A 26319-nucleotide genomic window follows, 5' to 3' on the forward strand; every position below is an offset into this window, starting at 1 on the left:
GCTGGTGGTGAGAGTCTGATCAGAGGTGCTTTCGGTAAATTGTGATGCAACGGGCGGGGTATTTATTAGAATCAGGCCACTAGGTCCCCTCGGAAGCAGGCTCAAAACAAGCACCCTTCAGGAGCCAAAAAGCTCGCGAGGATCGTGGGCCCAGAATGTCACCGAGGCCCAAGTCCCGTGGTGGCGTCTAGGTCTCGAGTCTGCTTGAATTCGAGAAGGGATCGGGTAGCTCCGATGGTTCTTCTGGAGAGGCCTGTTCCGGGCTGGCAGTGGAGTCTATTCCGGCTTCTTCCGGGATTGTCCGCATCCTCCAGCCCGCCGCCCCACCCACAAAACCCCCGGAATCCCTTTTCCCAGGACTCGGTATTGGTCCTTCCCGCAGAGCCAGCCTCGCCTCCGCGGCCCTTCCACTCCTGTCACTCACCCGCGCAGCCAATTAGAGCCCACAGATCGAGCGACTCTGCCGAGCGGGGGACGGGGCGGGGGGTATTTCCTGTAAGCCAACGAACGCACAGACTCCCAGGCGGGGGGGCGGGCCCGCGACTGTGACCCGAGCCAATCACAGGCCCCCGGCTACAGGCCGCTCGCGAGGCACGTTAGTCGCGCGCTCGCTTCTCCAAAATGGCGGCCTCTAAGGACGGTTGTGGTGTAGGAGAAGTGGCTGCGGGGAACGGGAGGCGACTCCACCTGGGGATTCCTGAAGCGGTTTTTGTGGTGAGTGGCCAGCGGGTGTTTGATGCTACGCTGTTGTACCCTTTCTTCCTGGCCCCTCACCGGGGACTTGGTTGTTGGGGAGAGAGGCGTTGGGCCCAATTACCTGGGAGGGGGCGCTCCGGCCTGGACGGACTAAACTGGGGCGGGACCTGCCTGGGAGGGGGCCTGCCGTCCGAGCAGGTCACAGGCGCTAAGCGGGCGCGGGGCCGGAGGACTTGGGGGCGGAGGCGGGCCGCTTTGAGGGACCGCCTTCCCCCGCCCTCCGTGGCCTGCGGTTCCGACCCCGCTTCCGAGAAGACGGGAGGCGGTGAGAAGCTGGACCCTCAGCCTGGATTCTGGGGAGACCGAGGGGGACGGGGTAACGGAGCTGGGGCTCAGGTGTGAAGCTCGGAAATGACATCTCGGGTGTAGAAGGGCTGCGGCGGCCTGTGGCTTCCGAAGAAGACCCCATGATGGGGGCGTCGGCCGGGAAAGCTCTCGAAGGCCATGTGAAACCCGCTAGGCCATGGAGGCCTTAGCCCGCTGGCTGCGGGCGCTCATTAGACAGTGAAATTGCAGAGTCGTGTCCAACTCTGTGACCCCATGGACTGTAGCCTACCAGGCTCCTCAGTCCATGGGATTTTCCAGGCAGGAATACTGGAGTGGGTTGCCATTTCCTTCTAGTGAAGCCACTTGTAATCACTTTGAGGTACACGGTTCTAACAACGTAGAGAGTCCATAGGGTGCAGTTCACAGAGGAAGCCGGCAGTGCAGTATTGGAGGGTTCATTGAACGGGGAGACTAAACCAAGGCCAAACAGAGAAGCACGTAGAGGCTTTCAATCCTGTCTCTCCATAAGGCTGTACTCGAAATAGTGTTTGAGAACTAGTTGAGTGTTGAGAAAACCTGATGGGTGTTCCAGGCCAGTATCACCCATCTTTCTCCACTCAGTTCTGGCTGAACTACTATGAAACCTTAATGGAAATTTCTCCACCTTTTGCTTTGTCCCGATATTGTCTTAATCTCTGCCTTTAAAAAGAATTTATTTATTTTAATTGGAGGCTAATTACTTTACAATATTGTACTGGTTTTTGCCATACATTGACATGAATCAGCCAGTGGTGTACATATGTTTCCCATCGTGAATCACCCTCCCACCTCCCTCCCCATCCCATCTCTCAGGGTCGTCCCAGTGCACCAGCCCTGAGCACCCTGTCTTATGCATCGAACCTGGATTGGCTTTTTGTTGATGAAATCGTCCACCGTTCAGAAGACCCTTGTCTTTTATTTAGACCACTTTTATATGCACTGTATGAATATTTGCATTGGCTGACTCAGTTTTGTCCTATTTTATTTTATTTTTGTCCTTGAAGTGTGCCATGTATTTCCTTCCACTCATCTCCCACTTAATCATCAACAAGAGACAAAATTTGTTGAGTACCAGGCACATTCTAATGCTTTTACACAACTCAGTAAGAGGCAAATACTGTTATTCTCATTTTGTACATGTTCAGACTGAGCCCCAGAGCCCTTGAGTAATTTGCCCCAAGTCACACAATGTGTGAGTGAGTTATCCAAGCTTTAAACTTGGTCAGTCTGTGGGCTCCAGACCTCTACTTCCATGCCATGCTCTGCTGCTGGGAGGAAAGTGAGGTCATTATCTTGCCCCCGATCCTAGCACAGTGCCTGACACACAGTATAAACTCATAACTAAATGTCAGATTGAATTTCCATAATGCCTTAAAATCCTGCATTCATGGTGCTTAACAAATGATGGCTTCAGAAATCTAATTCAGGAAGATGAAGTTTATCAAGGGGCTATATAAAGTGTTATCTTAAAATGCATTTTCTCTAAAATGTTATGAGTTGCTTTTTCTAGATCTTTAAAATTTCCATCAATACATTATATAAACAATCCACATTTATATAAATATTTTAATGTTCCCCAACTAATGGGAAATAGCATGGTATTTTAGAAAGAACATTGGTTTCGAGACTAGAGTTTGAATCCTGCCTCTGCTTCCCAGTTGCTGCTTATCTTGAGCATATTGTTTTACAACTTTGAGCCCCTCTGTTTCTTAACTGAAATAAGGATAACATTACTTACAGATTTCTTCTGAGAAACAGAGAATGTGCTTTCAGTATTGCAAGTAGATACTTAATACATATTCATTTCGGTAATAAGGCAATGTACCATAGTGGTTAGAAGTCAGATTGCCTTTTCCCCATTCCAGTTGGTACAGTAATTTTTTTCTTTCTCTGCTTTAATTGATCTTTTCCCCCCTTGTCCATTGTTTGGCTGCACCATCTCTCAACATCTAGTTCAGATATGATCTCTGTAGTTTTTTCTGACCACCACCCTGGGGTAGAATTCTTGGTGCTTCCATCTGTTCCCTTAGCCATATCTAATGTTTGTTGAACACTTACTAGCTTCTGTGTCCTCTTCTGAGTCTTTGACATGTGGTAACTCATTTAATCCCCTGTAGGGAAGAGGCACTTTTTTCTTTTACAGATGAGGAAATTGAGGCCAAGACAAGAATTAAACAACTGCCTCACGGTCCACACAGCTAGTACGTGATGCAGCCAGCATTCAAGCCATGCAGCTCCTGGGTCTTAACCACAGACTTTTGCTGCTGTAGTTCCTTCTCCTTGCTCGTGTCTAAGCTTCTAATAACATGTGCCAGAAACATTTCTTTTCCTATAACAATCCTTCTAGGAAGATGCTATCTCCAAAATGCTATCTCCTTGCACTTGATCGCCATGCAGAACTCAGCTGTTGCCTCAGGCTTTTTCAGTTTTCTTTTTTTACAGTGTCTAACTTGATGGCTTCATAGTTCACTCCTTTGCTGTGTTTCTCTTCCTTTTTCTTGTTGCTTGGTTTTGGCTAAAATACTCCTTTCAAGGTGGTAAGCACGTGCTCACCTGTTGTCACTTGTGGTGTCCAACTCTGCGATCCCATGGACTGTAGCCTGCCAGCCTCCTCTGTCCACAGGATTTTCCTGGCAAGAAGACTAGAGTGGGTTGCCGTGCCTTCCTCCAGGGAATCTCCCCCACCCAGGGATTGAACCCTTATCTCCTGCGTCTCCTGTGTTGCAGACCAATTCTTTTCCTGCTGAGGCATCAGGGAAACCTAGCTAGTAAGCATGGATAAGAGTAATGCTTATCCCAGATAAGCAGAGATCCCAGAAACTGTAAGATAATTTGGAAATAAAACGGAGATAGCATCTTCCTAGAAGGATTGTTACTGGAAAATAAATGAGTTTCCAGCACATGTTATTAGAAGCTTAGACACAAGCAAGGAGAATGAACTACAGCAGCAGAAGTCTAAATTAAAGTTTCCTGTATTGAAGGACTAAAGTTGTTTAAACTACTGAAAGGTTCTTACAGAATCTCCTTTGTTTCCATAGAGTTTCACTTAGTTCCTGATCGTTATCTATTTAACTAGCTTTTCTTCAGGGACAAGCATGTGTAGTATACATTAAAAATGCTGTTCAGTTTTATTGCTTTTCTTTTGCTTATTTATTCCTGTTAGGAAAGATTGTTTTGCCTTTTAGGCTTGGGCTTTCCTGGTGGCTCAGATGGTAAAAGAGTCTGCTTGCAATGCGGGAGACCTGGGTTTGATCCCTGGGGCGGGAAGATTCCCTGGAGAAGGGAATGGCAACGCACTCCAGTATTCTGGCCTGGAGAATTCCATGGACAGAGGAGTCTGGCAGGCTACAGTCCATGGGATCACAAAGAGTCAGACCTGACTGAGCAACTAACGCTTTAACACTTTGGCTTACTTTATTTCGATCAGTTGATAACTTAAGGAAGTATTTGTGGCTTCTCTTGGGAACCTAATGACCATATTCAGCATGATTTTTATGGCAGAGCTTGTAGAATTAAAATTGTAAGTAATAAAATGGATAATTTTGAATTATTTTGTGGCTAAGGCACATGACTAAATGACGTTTGTTGGTAATTTTTGTATTTACTGTGAGTGCTGCATGGCATATATATAATGCAGCAAGGTCATCTTTCCCTATGTGTAAATAGGAAGGTGGGAGAAGAATAAATTGACTATATAACGTATGTATGTGCACTGTCTGAAATGGTCTCTAACTTTTTATAACTAAAAAAGTTAAAAACAAGTCTTCAGAGAAAAAGAAACACAAGCTCTCCCCGCCCCCTCGCCCCCAAGCTCCTTTTATGTTTTGAAAAAGCTAAAGCCGTCAAAAATCTGAGGTATAAATTGTAAAATTCTTAATGTATTCTTTTTGATATTAAAAGGAAGATGTAGATTCCTTCATGAAACAGCCTGGGAATGAGACTGCAGATATTGTACTGAAGAAGCTGGATGAACAGTACCAGAAGTATAAGTTTATGGAACTCAATCTTGCCCAAAAAAAAAGGAGGTAAGTGTAAAAATTTCTAAGTTTTTAAGGTTAATATTACATCGCTGAAACTTTTGAAAGATTGAGATACTTTGCATACAGATAAAAAGTCTATGTGTTGAATATTTAGTTTTAAGAATTTTGTTAAATGTATCCATTTCTGTAACCACTGCCCAGATAAACATATGGAACATTTCTGTTACCCAGGAAGTTTCCTCTCAGCCCTTTCCGGCCAACCATGCCCGCTCTTAGAGACAAACACTGTTCTGATTATTTTTACCATAAATTAGTATTGTCTGTTCTTGAGCATCATATGACTGGAACTATATAGTAACTACTCTTTTATGTCAGGCTTCTTACACTTAGTATAGTGGTTTTGAGAGTCTTCATCCATGGTACTGTGGGTATCAATAAATTAGTTTCTTTTTAGTGCTGAGTCATTTTCCACTATATGTGGGTTTACTACAGTTTTTGTCTGTTTTTATCTATTTGCTTATTAATGGACATTTGGGTTGTTTCCCCATTTGGTTTTAAATATTTGCATGGACATATCTTTTCATTTCTCCTGGATTATTATCCAAGAGGTAGAATCACTGACTTGTGTGGTAACTATGTTTAATTTTATGAGAAACTGCCAAAAATCCTAGGTGGCTCTAGCATATTATACGGCCACATTACATTATTACATTACAGCAGTATTACATTATTGCAGTTATTATATGCAATTATAATTGCATTATTTGCAAGTATTGTTGTATATTACATTACAGCAATTTATGGGAATTCCAGTTCTTCAATCTCGCCAGCACTTGCTGTTGTCAGTCTAAGATGCTTTTGAAAACCTAAGAGAATGAGTATTGAAGTCGTTATTCCATAGCATCTAGGATCATAACATCCTAAATGTCTACTTCATTTTTTCATTTTGCCGGTGAGATGGCAGACCCACAGAAGTTATGACTTTCCCAAGATTTCATAACTAATAGGCTTGGGCCAAAAGTATTCTCATTTTCAGTCCTTTATTCCCCTATATTTTTATAGTAGCTTATGCAGTCAATTCACTGTAATAAATACTTATGGAGACCTGCTATGTACATGTGCCAGCATTCTGATATCAAATATTATGGAGTACCTAATAGGTGCCAGATACTGTTTTTGGGTAAAATACCAATATCTGCTTTCAGTAGGGGTGTAGTCTAGTGGCATGATAGGTATGTAAATAAAAGAAGTACACAAAATACAGCTGTTAAGGTGCTGTGGTACAGAGTGATGAGTTAGCAGAGGGGAAGGGGTGAACTGCACGGAAACACAGGCTTTCAGGGGAAACTTCCAAGAGGAGCAGATAGCTGTGTAGAATGTTGAAGGCTGGTTATGAGCTTAGAAGCAGACTAAAGGGAGGAAGGGTAGTCTGGGTGTGAGGGTATCTCTTAGGCAGAGATACAAAAGTTGGTGTTTAGATGGGAATTCCTCTTTTTTAAAATGGATACACTGTAGACATTCTGTTTGACTTACCATTTAATTTGAATGTACTTTGATTTAACAGGTTTTTTTTTTTCCTTAATGGTTAGTGCTTTTTGTATCCTGTTTAAGAAATATCCCAAGTTCATGAGGGTATTCTCTTCATTCTTTTATTCTCAGAGCTTTATTGTTTATCTCACACTTAGATCTATAATCTATGGGTTGTTCAGAAGGATGTTGCTAAATTTCACAGCAGTAGTGGGCTTTTCAAGTATTGCCCTTTCTGTGTATACATTGATAGTTGTCTCTGTAGTCTTGTTCATAATCAGGTTTTTCTTTTGTTTCTCTCTTTTTTTGTTTTGGTAACACTTTCATAGGTTTGTGTATGGTTTCTCCATTAAGAGGCAGATAGTATCTAGTTCTCTCCTACAATAATACTTAATTCCTCAATCCATTAATGATGAGTCGCAAAATGCTGATGTTCTAATTCAGTTATTTATTTTTTATTTCTTAATAAGCTGGCATGTTGCTATAAACAGAAACGTCCCTTTATGTTCTCTTTGGTAAAAGTGGCTGTAAGAAATCAGCTCACCTCTCAGTTTGTCCCTGGCAAGATTAGCCCTGTAGTCCCTGTCACCTCAACAGCTCTCTGCTGCCTGGCTGCAAAGGAAGTGTGTATTTTCCCTGGCTACTTGAACAGTTAGAAGCATACATGTTGAGTCTGCCGCCATCTTAACCGGAAACAATTTCCATCCTTTTTTTTTTTTTTTAAAGCTTTTTACTCTGTTTCTTTAGATACGTGCAGTTTGAGAATTATGAAGTCTTCTTGCTGATTTTAAACCCGTGTAAAATAATGCTTCTTGTTTTAGGCAGTTTTGTTGGAAACTTAGAGCTATTTCACCTTTGTTTTGGCTAACATTTAAAAATTTGTTGGTGTATGTTGATTTATAATAAATACTATATTTCTGCCATATAGCAAAGGGAATCAGCTGTACATACACATATATCCACTCTTTTTTAGATTCTTTTCCCATATAGGTCATTACAGAGTTCCCTGTGCTATATAGTAGGTCCTCACTAGTTATGTGATTTCTGTAAAGTAGCGTGTATATGTCAATCCCAATTTCTGAATTTATCCCTCACCTTTTATTTCCTCCCTAGTAATCATAAGTTTGTTTTTTACATCTGTGAGTCTGTTTCTGTTTTGTAAATAAGTACATGTGTACCCTTTTTTTTTTAGATTCCCCATGTAAGCAGTGTCACATGATATTTGTCTTTCTCTGACTTAATTCACTCCATATCACAATCTCTAGGTCTCTCCATGTTGCTGCAAATGGCATGATGTCATTCCTTTTTATGGCTGAGTAATGTTTCATGGTACATGTGTACTGCATCTTCTCTATCCATTCCTCTGTCCCTAGACATTTAGGTTGCTTCCATGTCCTGGCTGTTGTAAACAGTGCTGCAATGAACATTGAGGTGCATGTATCCTTTCGAATCATGGCTTTCTCCAGATATATGCCCGGGAGTGGTGGCTAACATTTTCTTGGTATATCTTCTCCAATGCCTTTTCTTTCAACTGTTTTTACTATTTATATTTAAGGGTGTTCCATGTAAACAACATGCTTTTTTTTTTTCCTTTTTTTTTTTAAATTCAACCTATCTATTTAGATAAGCTCATTTTTCTTTTTGGATACTTTCAAGATTGTCAGCTCTTTTGTGTTCAGTTCAGTTCAGTTGCATCCTACTCTTTGTGACTGTATGCACTGCAGCACACCTGTCTGTCACCAACTCCCGGAGCTTGCTCAAACTCATGTCCATTGAGTCAGTGATGCCATCCAACCATCTCATCCTCTGCCGTCCCCTTCTCCTCCTGCCTTCAATCTTTCCCAGCATCAGGATTTTTTCCAGTGAGTCAGTTCTTCACATTGCATGGCCAAAGTTTTGGAATTCAGCTTCAGCATCAGTCCTTCCAGTGAATATTCAGGAGTTGTTTCCTTCAGGATGGACTGGTTGGATCTTGCAGTTGAAGGGACTCTCAAGAGTTCACCAACACCACAGTTCAAAAGCATCAATTCTTTGGCAGTCAGCTTTCTTTATGGTCCAACTCTCACATCTATACATGACTGCTGGAAAAACCATAGCTTTGACTATACGGACCTTTGTCAGTTAAGTAATGTCTCTGCTTTTAAATATGCTGTCTAGGTTGGTCATAGCTTTTCTTGTAAGGAACAAGTGTCTTTTGATTTCATGGCTGCAGTCACCATTGCAGTGATATTGGAGCCCCCCCAAAATAAAGTCTGTCTCACTGTTTCCATTGTTTCCTCATCTATTTGCCATGAAGTGAGAAACTGGATGCCATGATCTTAGTTTTTTGAATGTTGGAGTTTTAAGCCAACTTTTTCACTCTCCTGTGTCACTTTCATCAAGAGGCTCTTTAGTTCTTCTTTGCTTTCTTCCATAAGGGTGGTGTCATCTGCATATTTGAGGTTATTGATATTTCTCCTGGCGATCTTGCTTCCAGCTAGTGCTTCATCCAGTCCGGCATTTTGCATGATGTACTCTGCATATAAGTTAAATAAGCAGGGTGACAGTATACAGCATTGTATACTCCTTTCCCAATTTGGAACCAGTCCATTGTTGCATGTCTGGTTCTTACTGTTGCTTCTTGACCTGCATACAGATTTGTCTTTTTTGAGGCTATCTTTCTTAAATTCTTTCTTAACTGACTTCTATTCAGGTTCCTGTAGCCATGGATACCTGTGTGGATTGCTTTTATCCATAGAGGAGTTTGCTTTTTGGGAGCTGTGCATCTGTATCAGCCTTGGACCTCTTGAACTCTGTTCCTAGTTCTTGCACTTAATATGTGAGCTCCCAACTGAAGTGCGAGTCAGGGGCCCAGGCTCAGGTCTCCAGCTGGTATTGGCACCTGCCTTGAGACACATGCTTTTCTGTAGTCCTTAGTGCTCAACTCAAAGCCTTTTCCAGTTTTATTCTTATCTTATTTTTCCTCCTGAAAGTTCCCTAACCTCTGTGATATCAGCCATGCAACAAAACTACTTCTGTGGTTGATTGTTTTACAGCAGATGGCTCTGTGTAGTGTGGATATTAACCTTTTCTTTACACATGTTGTTTATCTTTTCTTACACCCTGTCATATAAATTTACCTTCAGCTTGAAAAGTTACTTGTTAATTCATAATTTTCATGTGGTGGTCTCTGTAACACATTAATTTTTATGTGCTTTTATAAATTTCTGTAACTGGAAATTTTGTGATTATCAATTTTTTCGATCATCTGTTAATTTTTTTCCTTTTCTCATTCTGGAATTCATGTTAATGTGGATGTTAATTAACTCTTCTAATTCTGCCTTCCCTTTCTGTTTATTGTTTCCTTTTTTCTGCTGACTTCAGTAATTTTGTCTTTTGGTGATTAAATGGATTACTATCCATGAGTCCTTTATTTCAGCCATTGCATTTTTTATACCTAGTATTTTTGGTTCTTACAGCTACTGATTTCTTTTTTATATTACCAGTATCCTGTCTTGTCTTTTTGAGGTATTTAAAAATATTCACTGTATAATCTTTTAGTATTTGGATGGCATCACCGACTCCATGGACATGAGTTTAGGTAAACTCCAGGAGTTGGTGATGGACAGGGAGTCTTGGCATGCTGCAGTCCATGGGGTCACAAAGAGTCGGACATGACTGAGCGACTGAACTGAACTAAACTGCACTTGTTTCATCCGGTAGAGGTCGTTGAGTTTATTTTTTTTTAATTTATTTTGTAGTTGAGTTTATCAGATGACCATTTTTTTCCCCTGTCAGCTCATATTCCCTCAGGGATATCCGTTCCCTTTGGCCAGTAATATGTGTGGAAGTGGGAGTGAGTAATTCAAGTCCTTCCTGGTGGGCAGAGTTTACACTCTGTGGCATGGCCATCAGACAAACGCTCCTTCTCCTCAGCCAAGTGCCTCAGGCTCTGGGAGATTCTTTCCATTCCTTTCTCTTTGACTGGTTTCACTGGCATCTCCCCTGGGAGGACGATGGGGAGAACAGAACTACTAGGGGCCAGTACTTTCTTCTCAGCCCTCAGTCTGACCTCTCCCTGCCTCTGGCCAATAGTATTGTTTTTCTGCCCTGTTACAGTCATGGGGTAGGTAATGTGATTCATGCAGGGCAATTTAGAGGGAGGAAAAACAACTAGAAATTTGCCCTTTAGCCTTAAATGCTCCTCCCTTTGAAGACTTGATCTAGTTCCTTCTGTCTCTCCTCTCACCTAGAAATTTCCATTGTTCATAGAATAACAAAGACCTAGAACTGACCCAGATGTCCATCAGCAGGATAATGGATGAACAGGTTGTGTTATATTTGTAAATGTATATAACACAGCAGTGAAAATGGATGAACAACTCTTAGGAATTTGATTGGGTTATAAAGCAAACACCAGAAAAATGCAACTAACATGAGCCCATTTGTATCAAGAAACTAGCAAAGAATATATTGTTTAGGAATACATGTAACTAATGAAACTATTTGAAGAAGTAAAAAAGGGACTATAAACCCACAGTTCAGGAGAGCTGCTGTTTTTTGGGACAGAGCAGGGTAGGGAGGAACCAGAGATCAAATTGCCTGTTGGATCATGTTGGATCTGTTGGATCATAGAAAAAGCAAAGGAATTCAGAAAGACGTCTACTTCTGCAACATTGACTATGCTAAAGCTTGTGACTGTGTGGATCACAGCAGACTGGAAAATTCTTAAAGAGATGGGAATACCAGACCATCCTGTCTCCTGAGAAACCTGTATGCAGGTCAAGAAACAACAGTTAGAACTGGATGTGGAACAACAGACTTGTTCAAAATTGGGAAAGGAGTACATCAAGGCTGTATATTGTCACCCTGCTTATTTAACTTTTATGCAGAGTACATCCTGCGAAATGCCAGCCTGGATGAATCACAAGCTGGAATCAAAACTGCCTGGAGAAATAACAACCTCAGATATGCAGATGCAACACTCTAATGGCAGAAAGTGAAGAGGCACTAAAGAGCCTCTTGATGAGCGTGAAAGAGGAGAATGAAAATGACTTACAACTCAACATTCAGAAAGCTAAGATCATGGCATCTGGTCGTATAACTTCATGGCAAACAGATGGGGAAAAAGTGAAAACAGTGTTAGATTTTATCTTCTCAGGCTCTAAAATCACTGTGGATGGTGACTGCGACCACAAAATAAAAGACACTTGCTCCTTGGAAGAAAAACTGAGAAACCTAGACAGCATATTAAAAAGCAGAGACATCACTTTTCCAGTGATGTCAGTAGTTTTGCTAGTAGTCATATACGGATGTGAGAGTTGGTCCATAAAGATGGCTGAGCAATGAAGAATCGATGCTTTCAAATTGTGATGCTGTAGAAGACTCTTAAGAGTCCCTTGGACAGCAAGAAGATCAAACCAGTCCATCCTGAAGGAAATGAACCCTGAATACTCATGGGAAGGACTGATGCTGAAGCTGAAGCTCCAATCCTTTGGCCACCTGATACGAAGAGCCGACTCATTGGAAAAGACACTGATGCTGGGAAAGATTGAGGGTAGAAGAAGGTGGCAATAGAGGGTAAGATGGTTAGATGGCATCACTGACTTAGTGGACATGAGTTTGAGCAAACTCTGGGAGATAGTGAAGTACAGAGAAGCCTGGTGTGCTGCAGTCCATGTGGTTGTGGGGAATCAGACACGACTTAGCGAATGAACAACAAGGGTGGGGAGGGTGTATTGCTCAGACATGCACAGTGGCCTTGGTGGTCTAGTTCCTGAGATGTCCAGAGTTGCAGCTGCTTGACTGATTGCTGTGCTTCATAACCTATATATTACGTGTAATATCTACATGTATAACAATATAACATAGAAATCACTTGTATGACCAAAACAATTTGATCTGAACATACTAATGTTACATGTCTATCAGATACTATACGCATGAACACGTCTATATCTTTCTCGCATTTACGTTATCACCATAGACAAAGAGAAGCAAAATTGAGAGATCTATGACATCTGTATTGAATCGGAAAGAGTTCATAGAACAGTAGCCTTCAAGCTATGCTTAAAAAAAAAATCAATGCTAAATGTGTGTTTCTCCACTCTTCACTGGGTTGTCTTGCCAGATAGTGATACTATTTTTCAAGCAGCAGGCCTCTGTGACACATTTCCCAGGTCAGTAGCACAGATTGTAAAGAAGTTTGCTGTGCTAACCTCGTTCACATGTATTGTGACTTCCTTTATATGATTCAGTAAGTACATGTTCATTATCATATTTAGAATTTATTTACATGCTGATCTCTTAATATTTAGTTGCATGTCTTCTGAAAGAACCACAGCCTTATTTTTAGTCCGTTTTTAGTCCATTTGGTTACAGATTACACTGGGATTTGACAGGACTCCCAGAATAGTTTTGCACATTTTTCCATGTGAAACACTTGAAAGCCTTGGGCAGCTTCTAATCGTCAAAAACAAAAGAGCTAAAACGGTCTCATTCTGTATTCTCTGAGTTTGGCTTTGAGTGTTTTCAGCGTATTGTTATCTCTTGTCAGTGAGAGTGACTTCATTTGGGAATCAGTTGCTAGTAGTTTTTAAAAATTATTTTGAATAAGCTTTATTTTTAAAGGCAGTTTTAGTTTTGTAGCAAAACGGAGCATAAAGTACAGAGGTTTTCTATTTAGCCCCTGCCCCTACACATGTATAACCTTCCCATTATCTATACCTTTCACCAGAGTGGAACATTTGTTACACATGATGAACCAATATTGATATGTTCTTATTAACTAAGGTCCATAGTTTACATTAGTGTCCACTCTTATGTTGTACATTTGATGGGTTTGAACATATGCACAATGACATGTATCTGTCATTATAGTGTCATACAGAGTAGTCTCACTGCCATAAGAATTCTCTGTGTGCAATATATTCATCCCTCCCTCCCCTTCCTAAACTCCTGGCAACCAGTAATGCTTTTACTGTCTCCATAGTTTTGTCTTTTCCAGAAGGTCTTACAGCCAGAATCCTACAGTATGTAGTACCCCTTTCAGGTTGGTTTCTTTCATTTAGTCATATGCATTTAGGCTTCTTGCATGTTTTTTCATAGCTTGATAGATCATTTCTTTTTGGCAGTGAATATTATTCCTTTGTCCATTTGGACCACAACTTATTTCTCCATTTGCCTACCAAGGGCATCTGGGTTGCTTCCAAGTTTGGGCAATTATGAATAAAGTTGCTGTAAACATTTGTGTGTAGTTTTTGTGTGAATCTGAGTTTCCAGCTCCTTTGGATAAATACCAAGGAGCATGATTGCTGGATCGTATGGTAAGTAAAGTTGCTCAATCGTGTCCGTCTCTTTGCGACTGCATGGACTGTAGCCTACAAAACTCCTCCGTCCATGGGATTTTCCAGGCAAGAGTACCAGAGTGGCTTGCCATTTCCTTCTCCAGAGGATCTTCCCAACCCAGGGATCGAACCTGGGTCTCCCACATTGTAGGCAGACGCTTTACCATCTGAGCCACCAGGGAAGATATGGTAAGAATGTGTTTAGTTTTGTAAGAAACTGACAAACTGTCTTCTAAAGTGACTGTTTTTTCAGTTCAGTTCAGTCGCTCAGTCGTGTCCGACTCTTTGCAACCCCATGAATCGTAGCACGCCAGGCCTCCCTGTCCATCACCAACTCCCGGAGTTCACTCAAACTCATGTCCATCGAGTCAGTGATGCCATCTAGCCATCTCATCCTCTGTTGTCCCCTTCTCCTCCTGCCCCCAATCCCTCCCAGCATCAGAGTCTTTTCCAGTGAGTCAACTCTTCACATGAGGTGACCAAAGTACTGGAATTTCAGCTTTAGCGTCATTCCTTCCAAAGAAATCTCAGAGTTGATCTCCTTCAGAATGGACTGTTTGGATCTCCTTGCAGTCCAAGGGACTCTCAGGAGTCTTCTCCAACACCACAGTTCAAAAGCAATCAATTCTTTGGCGCTCAGCTTTCTTCACAGTCCAACTCTCTCATCCATACATGACCACTGGAAAAACCATAGCCTGTAAGTGACTGTACCATGTTGCATTCCCTCCAGCAATGAATGAAAATTAACGTTGCTTCATAACCAGCATCCAGAGCTGTCAGTATTCTGGATTTTGGCCATTGTAATAGGTGTGTGTGTGCTCAGTGGCTCAGTTGTGTCCGACTCTTTGCGATCCCATGGAGTGTAACCCACCAGGTTCCTCTGTCCATTGGATTCTCCAGGCAAGAGTATTGGAGTGGGTGGCCATGCCCGCCTCCAAGAGATTGTCCTGACCCAGGGATCAAACACACATCTCCTGCATTGGCAGGCAGATTCTTTACCACTAGCGCCACCTGGGAAGCGCAGAATAGGTGTGCAGTGGTTATGTCATTGTTTAAATTTGCATTTCTCTGGTGATGGACAGGGAGGCCTGGCATGCTGTGGTTCATGGGGTCGCAAAGAGTCGGACACGACTGAGTGACTGAACTGATACTGATACTGATGATATATGATATGGAGCATCTTTTCATATACTTATTTGCCATTTGTGTATCTTCTTTGGTAGGGTATTAAGTCCTTTGGTCCATTTTTTAATACAATTTTTCCTTATTGTTGAGTTTTGAAAGTTCTTTGTATATATTGGATTCCAGTCCTTTATCACATGTGTCTTTTACAGATATCCCAGTCTGTGGCTTGTCTTTTCATTAAAGTCTATCACATCAATTATTTCTTTTATGGATTATGTCTTTGATATTAATATCTGAAAAATCATTACCAGACTCAAGGTCATCTAGCTTTTTTCCTGTGTTATCTTCTAGGAGCATTATAGTTTGTATCCTACTTTACATATGTGATTCATTTCAACTTAAGTTTTGTGAAATGTGTATGTATGTCTGTGTTTAGATTCATTTTTTTTTAATGTGTGGATGTCCAGTTGGTTCAGTCTGATCAGTCTCATCATGTCTATCATTGTTTTTGTAAATTTCCTGGGTTCAAACCAATGATCCATTTATATTTTAGTAACAATTATTACCTAACTTGAAAAGAAAATAGTATTTTTCAACATAAAAGTTAAATCACCCAAAGTTTAAAAGGATTATGAAATTATACTGTATCTTACTGTGGTGTGTTTCACATTCAGTTGATTTTGCATTGTGAGAAGTGCGGATGCTGAGAAGCTGCCCCTGCACTTGCTGCTGTTAAGTTGGTGGTTTCCAGTTGAGAATATAATACTTGAATGCATGTTATTTAAAAAATTAATCTATTTAAAATGCAATTCTAATTAAATGTAGAACCTCTGAATCACCTCTGGGGGATATGACTTTCTGATGGCTCAGCTGGTAAAGAATCTGCCTGCGGTGCGGGAGACCTGGGTTTAGTCCCTTATTCAGGAAGATCCCCTGGAGGAGGGCATGAAAACCCACTCTGTTATTGCCTGGAGAATCCCCCACGGGCAGAGGAGCCTGGAAGGTTACAGTCCATGGGGTCACAAAGAGTTGGACACGACAGAGTGACTAAGCACACACAGCCCAGAAAAGTTAACTAATGGAGGATTTGACATATAGAACAGGACTCTGTTCACAATAGGTGTTCCATAAGTATTTGCTGTTATATTGAAATAGTTTAATAAATATTTATGTCTAAATTATCTTAGATATTTTAATAAACAGTTCATTTAATATCTTATATATAAAATAGATTGACTATTTCATATTTACATATTGTCCTCAAAACATATCAATAGAAAGTACAAAGCTAGTAAGACTGTTTCTTGGTGCCAGATACTAAAGTAACCTTTTTCTTATTCACAGGCTAAAGGGCCAGATTCCTGAAATTAAGCAGACTTTAGAAATTCTAAAATACATGCAGAAGAAAAAAGTAAGTGCCTTTTTTGTTTGTAAACATGAGCAAACCAGGATAGTTCAGCAGAGACACGTGTTCCTTGATTGCTTGGTCTCTGGTATTTGAACCCATGCTGGAAGGAATCAGGATGCATGCGCTCCCTGCGCAGTCCTGTGGCCCCAGTGGTCCTTTCTTTACCCTTCTCCTTTACCTCTCTGTCCCTCAGTTCCTCCACCTGATTTGTCTGTGGGGTGAGACTGTTTTAAATGGCTTAAGCTCAGCTCTGCAATCGCTTGTATGACCTTGGTATTAAGATGGACAGTTTACAGTACCGTCATGTATTTTTTTTTTTTTTGAAGGAGTCCACCAGTTCACTGGAGACCAGGTTCTTATTGGCAGATAACCTGTATTGCAAAGCTTCAGTTCCTCCTACCGATAAAGTGTGTCTGTGGTTGGGGGTAAGTCAGTGTCATTGTCACAGCTTTCTTGGCTGACATTTGGTAAGGCAGTGTGTTTTCCCCAGCATGGCCGTATTGGAGAGGAGCACTTGACCATGGACGGAATGAAGGGGTAGCATTGCGGGGGACTGGGAGTATGAGAAAGATTGCTGCAGAAACATGCTCGAGTCTCTTCCGGTCAAAACAAAGTGGACCAAAACCCGGCTTTCCCTCCAGCTAGCACTTTATCTGTTAAATGTAACAGAAGGTATTGTCGAACCTCAGATAGATGTTTGTTCATTATCAGAGTTTATGAGTTCTGGAAAGATCTCTCTGAACATAAGGGGGAACAGATTATTATAAAAACCTTGGGGTTAGAACCCATTTGAAAAAGTCAGACATTTCAGTTGTGATGATTTCAGAGACCTTGTCTATGATTTTTCCTGTTACTACTCTTGAGTCCCATGATCAACCAAGTTATGCCTGACCACACAGGTAGGTCTTGCTACCTCAGGCAAGTTCCTATGCAAAGTAGCAAATTGGGAGGATTTCCACTTGCTGCTATCCTGTATAGTCATCCCCGAGAGGCACTCTAGGACCATGAAAGGTTGGCAGGTCATACATGGAAACTCACTTCTCGTATCTGTTAGTTCCTCCTTCCTGATTCCTGTTAGCAGTAACATTTCAGAGTTTATGCATTTATTTCTACAAACATAATTCCCGTTCTTGATTAGTTTTAGTTTTATAAATGGAACGGCTAGCCACCCAGTAGCTCAGATCTAAGGGGTTATCCTCCTTGGTTTCTCTTCTCCTTGGCCCACACTTAATCAGCACGTGGGGATAAGATGATTCCATAAAGTAGACTGGGACAACAGGGAGTGCTCTCCTGAGAATTATGGCTGGAGCCTACCTTACATGAGATGGATTCCAAATGGATCATGTACTCACATGAAATAGTGACACCATCAGAGTTGTAGACCAAGTCACAGATAATTGTTGCCCTGGAATAAGGATGGTTTTTCAGGCCTCAAAACTCGGAAACCATGAGCAAAGTAAAAAGACAACAAGAAAAAATGTATGTGACTCATATTGCATGCAAAGGACTAACAGGTTTGCAGGATGACTTGGAGTTGTCTTTTGGGCATGTTAGTCTTAAGATGCCTGTTAGACTGTCAAGTAGAGAGGAGTTTGAGGAGTGAATTAACTAAGGAGATACACTTGAATGAATGATTGATGGTTTTTGACACGAATGAAGTGTTTTAAAATGTATTCTATTTCCTCTTATTAAAAGTGAAGTGAAGTTGCTCAGTCGTGTCTGACTCTTTGCAACCCCGTGGACTGTAGCCTATCAGGCTACTCCGTCCATGGGATTTTCCAGGCAAGAGTGCTGGAGTGGATTGCCATTTCCTTCTCCAGGGGATCTTCCCGACCTAGGAATCGAACCCGGGTCTCCCGCATTGCAGGCAGATGCTTTACCGTCTGAGCCAGCAGGGAAGCCCTGAAGTTGCTCAGTCGTGTCCAACTCTGTGACCCCATGGACTGTAGCCCACCAGGCTCCTCCATCCATGGAATTTTCTAGGCAAACCATTTTCTACCATTTCCTTCTCCAGGGGATCTTCCTGACCCAGGGATCGAACCCGGGTCTCCCGTATTGTGGGCAGATGCTTTATTGTCTGAGCCACCAGGGAATTCCTCTTGTTACAAGTAAGCAAAGTGTAGACATTTTCTGGGAAAAAATGTGCTAAGTATCAGTAATTGAGAAGTGAGATTGGGAATCTGGGTTTGGAGAAGCCTTTACTTTGCACTGAATATTTTAGTCCTGTCTAAATTTATGCAGCTTTCTAATTATCACAAGGACTTCCCTTGTGGCTTAGCTGGTAAAGAATCCGCCTGCAATGCGGGAGACCTGGGTCGGGAAGATCCCCTGGAGAAGGGAAGGGCTACCCACTCCAGTATTCTGGCCTGGGGAAATCCTTGTCCATGGGGTTGCAAAGAGTCAGACACGACTGAGTGGCTTTCACTTACTCACTTGGAATTATAATGAACTGGCATATTCAGTTGATAAGTATGTAGCAGCTGCTTGGTGCTAAGTCCTTTCATGTTGTCTCATTAATTCTTACAACAGTCCTTCAAGTAATTTTTAAATTCCATTTGTCATGTGATGAAAGTGGTTCAGGAAAGGCCTGGTGGTAAGTCAGGTGATAGTTCAGAGCTGTGAAAGGTACGGTTCCCTGTTACAAAAGTGCATGCCTTCCCAAGTGTCAGCAGTTACTCCAGATCTTAGATCCAGACTTGGTCACCTTGCCTTCGCCTCTGGCATCTGTTGAAGGTTGGAAGGGGGCAGTTAAAGCTAGCTGTTTCTCTTAATGGACCAAATGTAGATAATATGTATGTCTTTGAAAGCTTTAAAGTTCTACCTTAAGCTCAGAAACAACTACTTTAGTTGATTTAGTGTCCCGATAGAGATGGTAGAAAGATAGGGTTTGGTAGCTAAAGATACTGGTTCCTATCCTAATTCTTCCATTTATTTAGTATCTCTGAAATCATAGGTAAGTTGACTTCTCAGAGCCTATTTTCTTCACTGTAGAGTTGAGGAAAAAATGATATAATGTATGTAAATATATTCTCTAACTCAGAGGGCAATAAATATTGTGTTAAAAGCCAGAGAGTAAATATTTTTGGTGTTGCAGACCACATGGTCTCTGCCACAACTAGTACTTGGCTCGCCACTGCGGCATGAAAGTCTTAAGTGAATAAAGAGCAGCTGGGTTTCCAAAAAACTTAGGACAAGAGATGGCTGGCCAAATTTGACCCAAAGGCTTCAGTTTGCCAACCACTGCTCTAACCTATGAAGCACAAAGTCAGTGTTCGCTCATTGTCATGCTTTTCTCTGCAGGCAAACGTAATGCTTGAATATGATATTGATGAAGCTCAGGCGTTGTTGGAAAAGAATTTATTGACGGCCACAAAGAATCTTGATTCTCTTGAGGAAGACCTCGACTTTCTTCGAGATCAGTTTACTACCACGGAAGTCAGTATCCTTTCCTAAAGAAAGGCAAAGGGGGGAAAGGAGAAAAATGTTTTTTATGTTCTTATGTGCATTGCTTTAATGAGAAGAATGTCCTTATTCTTAGACTAATGTTAAGTTGCAGATTTTATAACAGTAGTAAATGACATATTTTAGAACTAATACTGAAATAAGTTTATAGATAGACTTATCTGAATTTGAGGTGTGAAAGTGTGGAAATAGAAAATTCAATTTAGTACATGAGTATTTCTAGTTCAAATATTTTCTCAAAATAGTCTTTATAGCTAGTTAAGTACTAGAGTTCCACAACTCTTTGTTAAGGGTCTCCTGTGTTCCTACAGCTGTGCTAAGCTGTGTGGGGCATGTGCTGGTGAGGAGATCAGTGTAAAAAAAGAATGACAAAACACACGTGAGACAGCTAGTGATCATTTCATAGCAAAATAGAAGTCAGTCAACTTCAGGTAGTCAGTACCAAGGCAGTTTAAAATTAGGGCAATAGATGTGAGCTTGAGTGATTTCAGAAGTCTTTGAGAAGATAGGGCTGAGACTGTATTTAAGGGTAATATAGGATTTCTTTTAGCAGAGAGAAAGGGAAAGCTCTTGTGTTGAAACCCAGCTCTTGGCGTTTTCCCTCTGACCTGTGTCTCCTCATTGTCAGAATCATTGGCCCCACACAGTCATTCAAGACAGAAACCTGGGAGTCAATCTTCTTACCTCTCTGTTATGCTCATTTTGGCCTTTTAGAACCGAGGGTTAGTAGTTTATTTATTTATTGTAATTGGAGGCTAATTATTTTGTGATATTGTGGTGGGTTTTGCCATACATTCACACGAATCAGCCGTGGGTTTACATGTGTTCCTAGCCTGACCCCCCTACCTCCCTCCCCATCCCATCCTGCAGGGTCATCCCAGTGCACCAGCCCTGAGCACCCTGCCTCATGCATAGAACCTGGACTGGCGATCTGTTTCAAATATGATAATATACATGTTACAATGCTGTTCTCTCAAATCATGCCACCCTCACCTTCTCCCACAGATTCCAAAAGTCTGTTCTTTACATCTGTGTTTCTTTTGCTAGGGTCATCGTTACCATCTTTCTAAATTCCATATATATGTGTTAATATACTGTATTGGTATTTTTTTTTCCTCTCTGACTTACTTTACTCTGTACAATAGGCTCCAGTTTCATCCGCCTAATTAGAACTGATTCAAATGAGTTCTTTTTAATAGCTGAGTAATATTCCATTGTGTATATGTACCACAGCTTTCTTATCCATTCCTCTAAGGATGGACATCTAGGTTGCTTCCATGTCCTGGCTATTGTAAACGGTACTGTGATGAACATTGGAGTACACGTGTCTCTTTAATTCTGGTTTCCTCAGTGTGTATGCCCAGCAGTGGAATTGCTGGGTCATATGGCAGTTTTCTACTCTGTTTTCCTCCTCCCAGTCCTTCACACTCTCTCTGCTGTGAATTCACTGAGTCACACTTCTTATTTTTATTCTTCTGGCTATAATGCTTCTTTGTTACATGTCAGCTATGCACATGGGCACTCTGGGCGGGGGTGGTCCCTGCCAGTCTCAATTCCATGTGCCACTGACTGATTTCCTGCCCTGGTCCTCCCCTGGTGCACCCAAGGTCCAAATCACCCCAGGTGGTTTTCCTCACCCCCTAAATGAGGCATGCCCTTTATATGTCCACATTTGGTTCCTCCTACCTAGATTGATATCCCCCTATTTGCATGGGTTCCTCCATCTTATCTTTTGTCTTTCAGCTCAAGCAGCAGAACATTTCTGAACATTTTCTAGTCCTCTCGGGGTGTTCTGTTGCTCCTCTGTGATTCCTGAGCACTTTGCATATAGTACTTAAAATTTGTTTTTCATGCCAGACTGGGAGCTCTTCAAGTGTGGGAGCTCCACGTTCTCTCTCCTCCATAGCATGTAGTGCATGACAGGTTTTAAGGGGTTGGGTGAAGGCCTGTCTGAGGCCTAGAGCAGGGGATAGCACATGACTGGTAATGTGGAGACTTCATTCAGAGGGAACAAAAAGATAAAATACCTAGAAGATAATATTGTACCTTCAGGACACACCACCAAAGGCATTAGCCGGGAAAGAAAGCACTGATAGGTGAAGGCCTATGCAGGGTGGTACTTGTGGAAAGGAAAAGATATAGATGCTGAATAGATTGCATAAATTAAGCCAAACAGAGGGTAAGAGATAAAATTAGTAATAATTAAATTGTAATAATTTAAATATTGCATGTCAGGGTATGCTTTGAACCACCTTTGAAATACTGTGGATGAGGGGCTCTCTTGAAAACTGTTGGGAGTGTCAAGCACACATGTGTCAAATATAATACTATAGTTGACCAGCTATGCTAAACAATCATTGATTTGAGGTCTTGACTAGGTTTTGGTGGAATTTTGTTCCAGTCTTTGCTTGGCAGATGATACTACACCTTGCTGTAGACACTAGTATTTTGTGTGTGTGATTTCTGTTTTTCATTCAGTGTGTGACTGCACAATAACTTTCGAATTGCTTTGGCATTTTCTTTGACAATTCTTGCAGATATGGCCAGAGTTTATAATTGGGATGTTAAGAGAAGAAACAAAGATGATTCTACCAAGAACAAAGCATAAAGATGGCAGTTAAAAATGTGGTTCAGTTTTCCAAACATGTTTATGCTTAAAAGTTGACATACCTAAATGATTTTTAACAGCAAGAATAATTAAAACTTTAAAAACAGATAAGCACCACTTTATTTATTTATAAAAACAAAATTAGTTGCAAATATTTTATGAAACTTACAGTGTTGTTATTTTATTTTTTGCATTTCCAACAAAGTAAATGCTGCTTTCATCATTTTTGTTTGTTTGTCTGTTTTTTATAAGGAAAGTCTTAGCCAAAATGGCTAGAAACTGTGAGATATGTTATAGAAGCTGATTTCTGGACAGTTTAGCGCAGTTTACTTTTTCTGTATTGCCTGGTGTTACTCACTTGTGTTGTGGTTAAACCAGTTTAGAGGTAGAAAAAACAGTTGAAATATTTGAAAATTTGTTTTTCTTTAGTACACGTAGGGCTTTATGGTCCTCTGTTGTTGTTATTTGTCCTTTGTAAATGGAGTTTCATGAATTACTGCTTAGCTAATAACTATGTAATGTTCTGTACTTTTAAGGAAATGGCAATTTGCATTCCTAAATAGTAAGAGGGCTATTGAGACAACACCTTTTCTAACCCGATACAGGTACACAGAGCCCTTGCAATGCGAACATAAAGTACATCTTGGCCAACATGAAATAACAAAATTACCTACTGAAAACTCTTGCCTGAGGTGATTTTGTACTTCTTGACAGTTCTCCAAAGCAGCAAGACAGGAATATTAAGATAAATATAAATCTTCAGTGGTTTAAAAGAGTTGTGAGATTTTTTATTCATGGTAAAACTTCATAAGAGTGGTAGAAAATCCCTGTGGAAAGCCATTGGTACAGTGGCTGGGTGATACAGAATTCTGGTAAAAACACAAATGTATTGTTCCATGTCCCTGTAGCAAAGAGTATACTTGTACAATGTTTTGTACTTGTATTTCATGATACTACAGCAGTGAGGTTAACAATTGTAGCACAGCACCTTTATCATGTTATTCTTTCTAAAATCAACATGGGTCTTTTGTAAAGTTTATTTACTTGCATGTATAACTGGCCACGTCCAGAACCTTTTATGTTTGTAGAAACAACAGAAGATCCCTTTGGAAGGAATATAGATAAGCAAACAATTCAGAAGTTAAATCTGAGAGATACCAAAGTTTCCTCTCAGGGTTTCTTTCATGAGTTTAAATTCCCATATTTTAGAATTTGAGCTTTGTAAACATCTTAATATATTTTTAAGTGTTAAATTTCCCCCAAACTTTATTATGGTAAGTATATTGGTATGAAATGTTCCTGTTAACAGGAATGATTTAGTCAGAAGATCTTCCTTTTGTCTTCCTTTAAGTCCATGAAAATCTAAATAGGAATTTTAGGTTTTCTAAGCACAGCAAATGTTACCTAAGTATGCAGTATGTGTCAGAGAGAGTGTTAGGCTCTGTTAATTAAATAAAAGACATTTAAATCTTGCATCTGCCAGATTATTTCTCTTGTAACAGTTTACATTTTCAGAATAACATAACCATCCTGATTTGACATGATTTTTTCAAGCCTAATATTAGTATAGTGTACCTGAAAGCATAATGAGCACAAGATTGACTATAAAATTGTGATATTGAGTAACAAATGCGTTGAAAATGCAACTGAAATCAACGTTTCCATTGTAAAACATGTTCACTTGAGAACGTTTAGAAAATAGGAGGAAAAAAGACATTTCAGTTCACTTGCAGCTGCCCCTTAATGATTCTATGGTTTCCATTTCTTTTCCTACGCATAGGTTTTTTAAAAAAACATAATTTAAATAATTTTGTCTGCAAAATTTTTATCATACTTTTTTAACATGGAATTTGCAATCTGCCTATTGTATAATGCTTTTAAATTAACATTATTTTACTGGTTTAACAGTAGTCTAAATAGCTGGACCCTAGTAAACTGTGACCTATAGACATTTGATGTTTTGAAATTTTTTGTGTGAAGTAAATAATTCAGCACTTCACATTTTTACAAAAGGATTTTCCCTGAGATTAGATTACCAAAAATAGAATAACAGAGTCAAAGATTGTAACATTTTATTTTCTGAGGTTAACTGAGAGGAGTTTGGTCAGGGGATGATGGGAAGCAACAAGGGATTCAGATGAACACAGGAACTTGAAACAAAAATAAATGTGTCCAAAAAAAAAAGTGACACACTACAGATACTGACGGCCACAACCACATAGCCAGAGTGAAACCAAGGTCTGTTTTGCAGGTGAATTTCCTTCCCTCTGTACCATGGCACATACCGAGTAATTCATTAAGTTCAAGTCCTTAATGAACGAATACTCTGTGTTCTTTTATGTTTGCTATTCTCGGCCCTATACCTCACAATATCTTCAAGGGTCTCGAATCATTTCTTAAAGGTTCATCTTGGTTGGTCCTGACCCCCTATGGAGCCATGTCTGTTGCCTGTTTGGTGCTAAATGTGGGGGTGTATTGTCTCTGAAGACTGCCAAGAGCACAGGCAATACTCATCATAGTGCTGGGTTTAACAACACATTTGAACTCCCAAGACCTGGATAGGCCATGCCTAAATACCAGTTTACTCTGAAGAATACGGGACAGGCAAGACCCCATGGACGCCATGCCAGGGGTCAGCTTGAAGCATCATTCTTAGGTGGAAATTCTTGCAGTGGTCCCCACAGATGACACAGATGGGTGCAGGAGCTGCCGGACTTAGAAGCCGTCTTGTAACAGCCCTCTGTGCACAGCCTGGGTCCCAGCTAGGGTCAAGGCCCGGGAACAAGAGGTCCATTGCACTCAGGGACCCTGAGCTGTGGCCCCCAGCAGATGTTTACATTCAATTGTAGTCCTCCCAGGCCAGGAGTGGGGTACCCGTGACTTCCTACTGGAAGCAGGCACAGTGGTCCCACAGAGGACCATACACCTTCATCACATTTCCAGGACAACCAAACTAGAAAGCGAGTCCAAGGTGAGTGTCTCACCTCGAGGAAGAAAGGGTTTTTCAGTACCTCTCACCTGGCCTGTTGGATCTTGCATGATCATGGTCAGTTTTTGTCAGTGGAGTACTTCCTTTTCTAGTCCCCTTCATAAGGCTGCTTAGCTAGTATCTGCCTCTGCAAAAAAACAAAAGCGATAATCGTTAAGATATTTTAAAGAGCCAGATGGAATCATATCTGTCTAGGTGAGGCAAAAGTCAGGAATCAGCTGAGAGGTCAAGTTTAACAATGACATGATGGATTGGAGAGCTGTTCTCTCCTTAACCCAAAGCCAGGTATTGCCGTAAATTTACTGCACTTCAGGAGCTCGTAGCAGAGTGACTTTTTAGTCTTGTGGCCAAAACTAAGTCAATAAACTTTTGAATTTTTACATTTATTATTTTGAAATTTTATAACCGCAACCAGTATCATAGACTAGATGGGCCTGCTAATTCACCACATCTCTATATTAATACACTTCTGTATTAATATAAAATTATGTAGTTATATATATATAATATGTAAATTGTATATATATGTATGTGTATGTATATAAATTGTGTATATTTAATATATTAAGCTAACATGCTAAAATTATATATTAGTAGCTAATAGGCTAGTATAATGATAAGCTAATATTAAGCTAATATAATATGTAATATATTACTAAGTTGATATAATATTAAGCTGAATCTCCAATAGTTTGGCCTCCTGATGTGAAGAGCCGACTCCTTTGAGGTGTGGATAGTGCTTCAAAGTTCATGTAAAGAATTGACTTTTATTTATGTCTCTTTCTTGTCTTGTGTGCACAGTGTATTTGAGCAGTTTTTGTATAAAGGATCAT

General features: G+C 40.7%; 1 protein-coding gene across 1 annotated transcript; it reads left to right on the forward strand.

Moving 5' to 3' along the window:
* Positions 1 to 598: 598 nt before the first annotated feature.
* Positions 599 to 22720, forward strand: VBP1 (VHL binding protein 1). Its single transcript, XM_004022244.4, has 6 exons — positions 599 to 714; positions 4963 to 5087; positions 16364 to 16430; positions 16754 to 16852; positions 19728 to 19866; positions 22427 to 22720. Exons 1-6 carry the CDS (start codon positions 622 to 624, stop codon positions 22495 to 22497), a joined length of 594 nt encoding a protein of 197 aa, XP_004022293.1. The 5' UTR covers positions 599 to 621; the 3' UTR covers positions 22498 to 22720.
* The last annotated feature ends 3599 nt before the right edge of the window (positions 22721 to 26319 follow it).

The sequence above is a fragment of the Ovis aries genome, chromosome X (assembly GCF_016772045.2).
Source record: "Ovis aries strain OAR_USU_Benz2616 breed Rambouillet chromosome X, ARS-UI_Ramb_v3.0, whole genome shotgun sequence".
In the NCBI taxonomy this organism is placed as follows: Eukaryota; Metazoa; Chordata; class Mammalia; order Artiodactyla; family Bovidae; genus Ovis; species Ovis aries.

Coding starts and splice junctions, on each gene's coding strand:
- VBP1 (XM_004022244.4), top strand. CDS start 622: ATGGCGGCCTCTAAGGACGGTTGTGGTGTAGGAGAAGTGGCTGCGGGG. Junction 715..4,962: donor TTCCTGAAGCGGTTTTTGTG/GTGAGTGGCCAG, acceptor TGATATTAAAAG/GAAGATGTAGATTCCTTCAT. Junction 19,867..22,426: donor GTTTACTACCACGGAAGTCA/GTATCCTTTCCT, acceptor CAATTCTTGCAG/ATATGGCCAGAGTTTATAAT.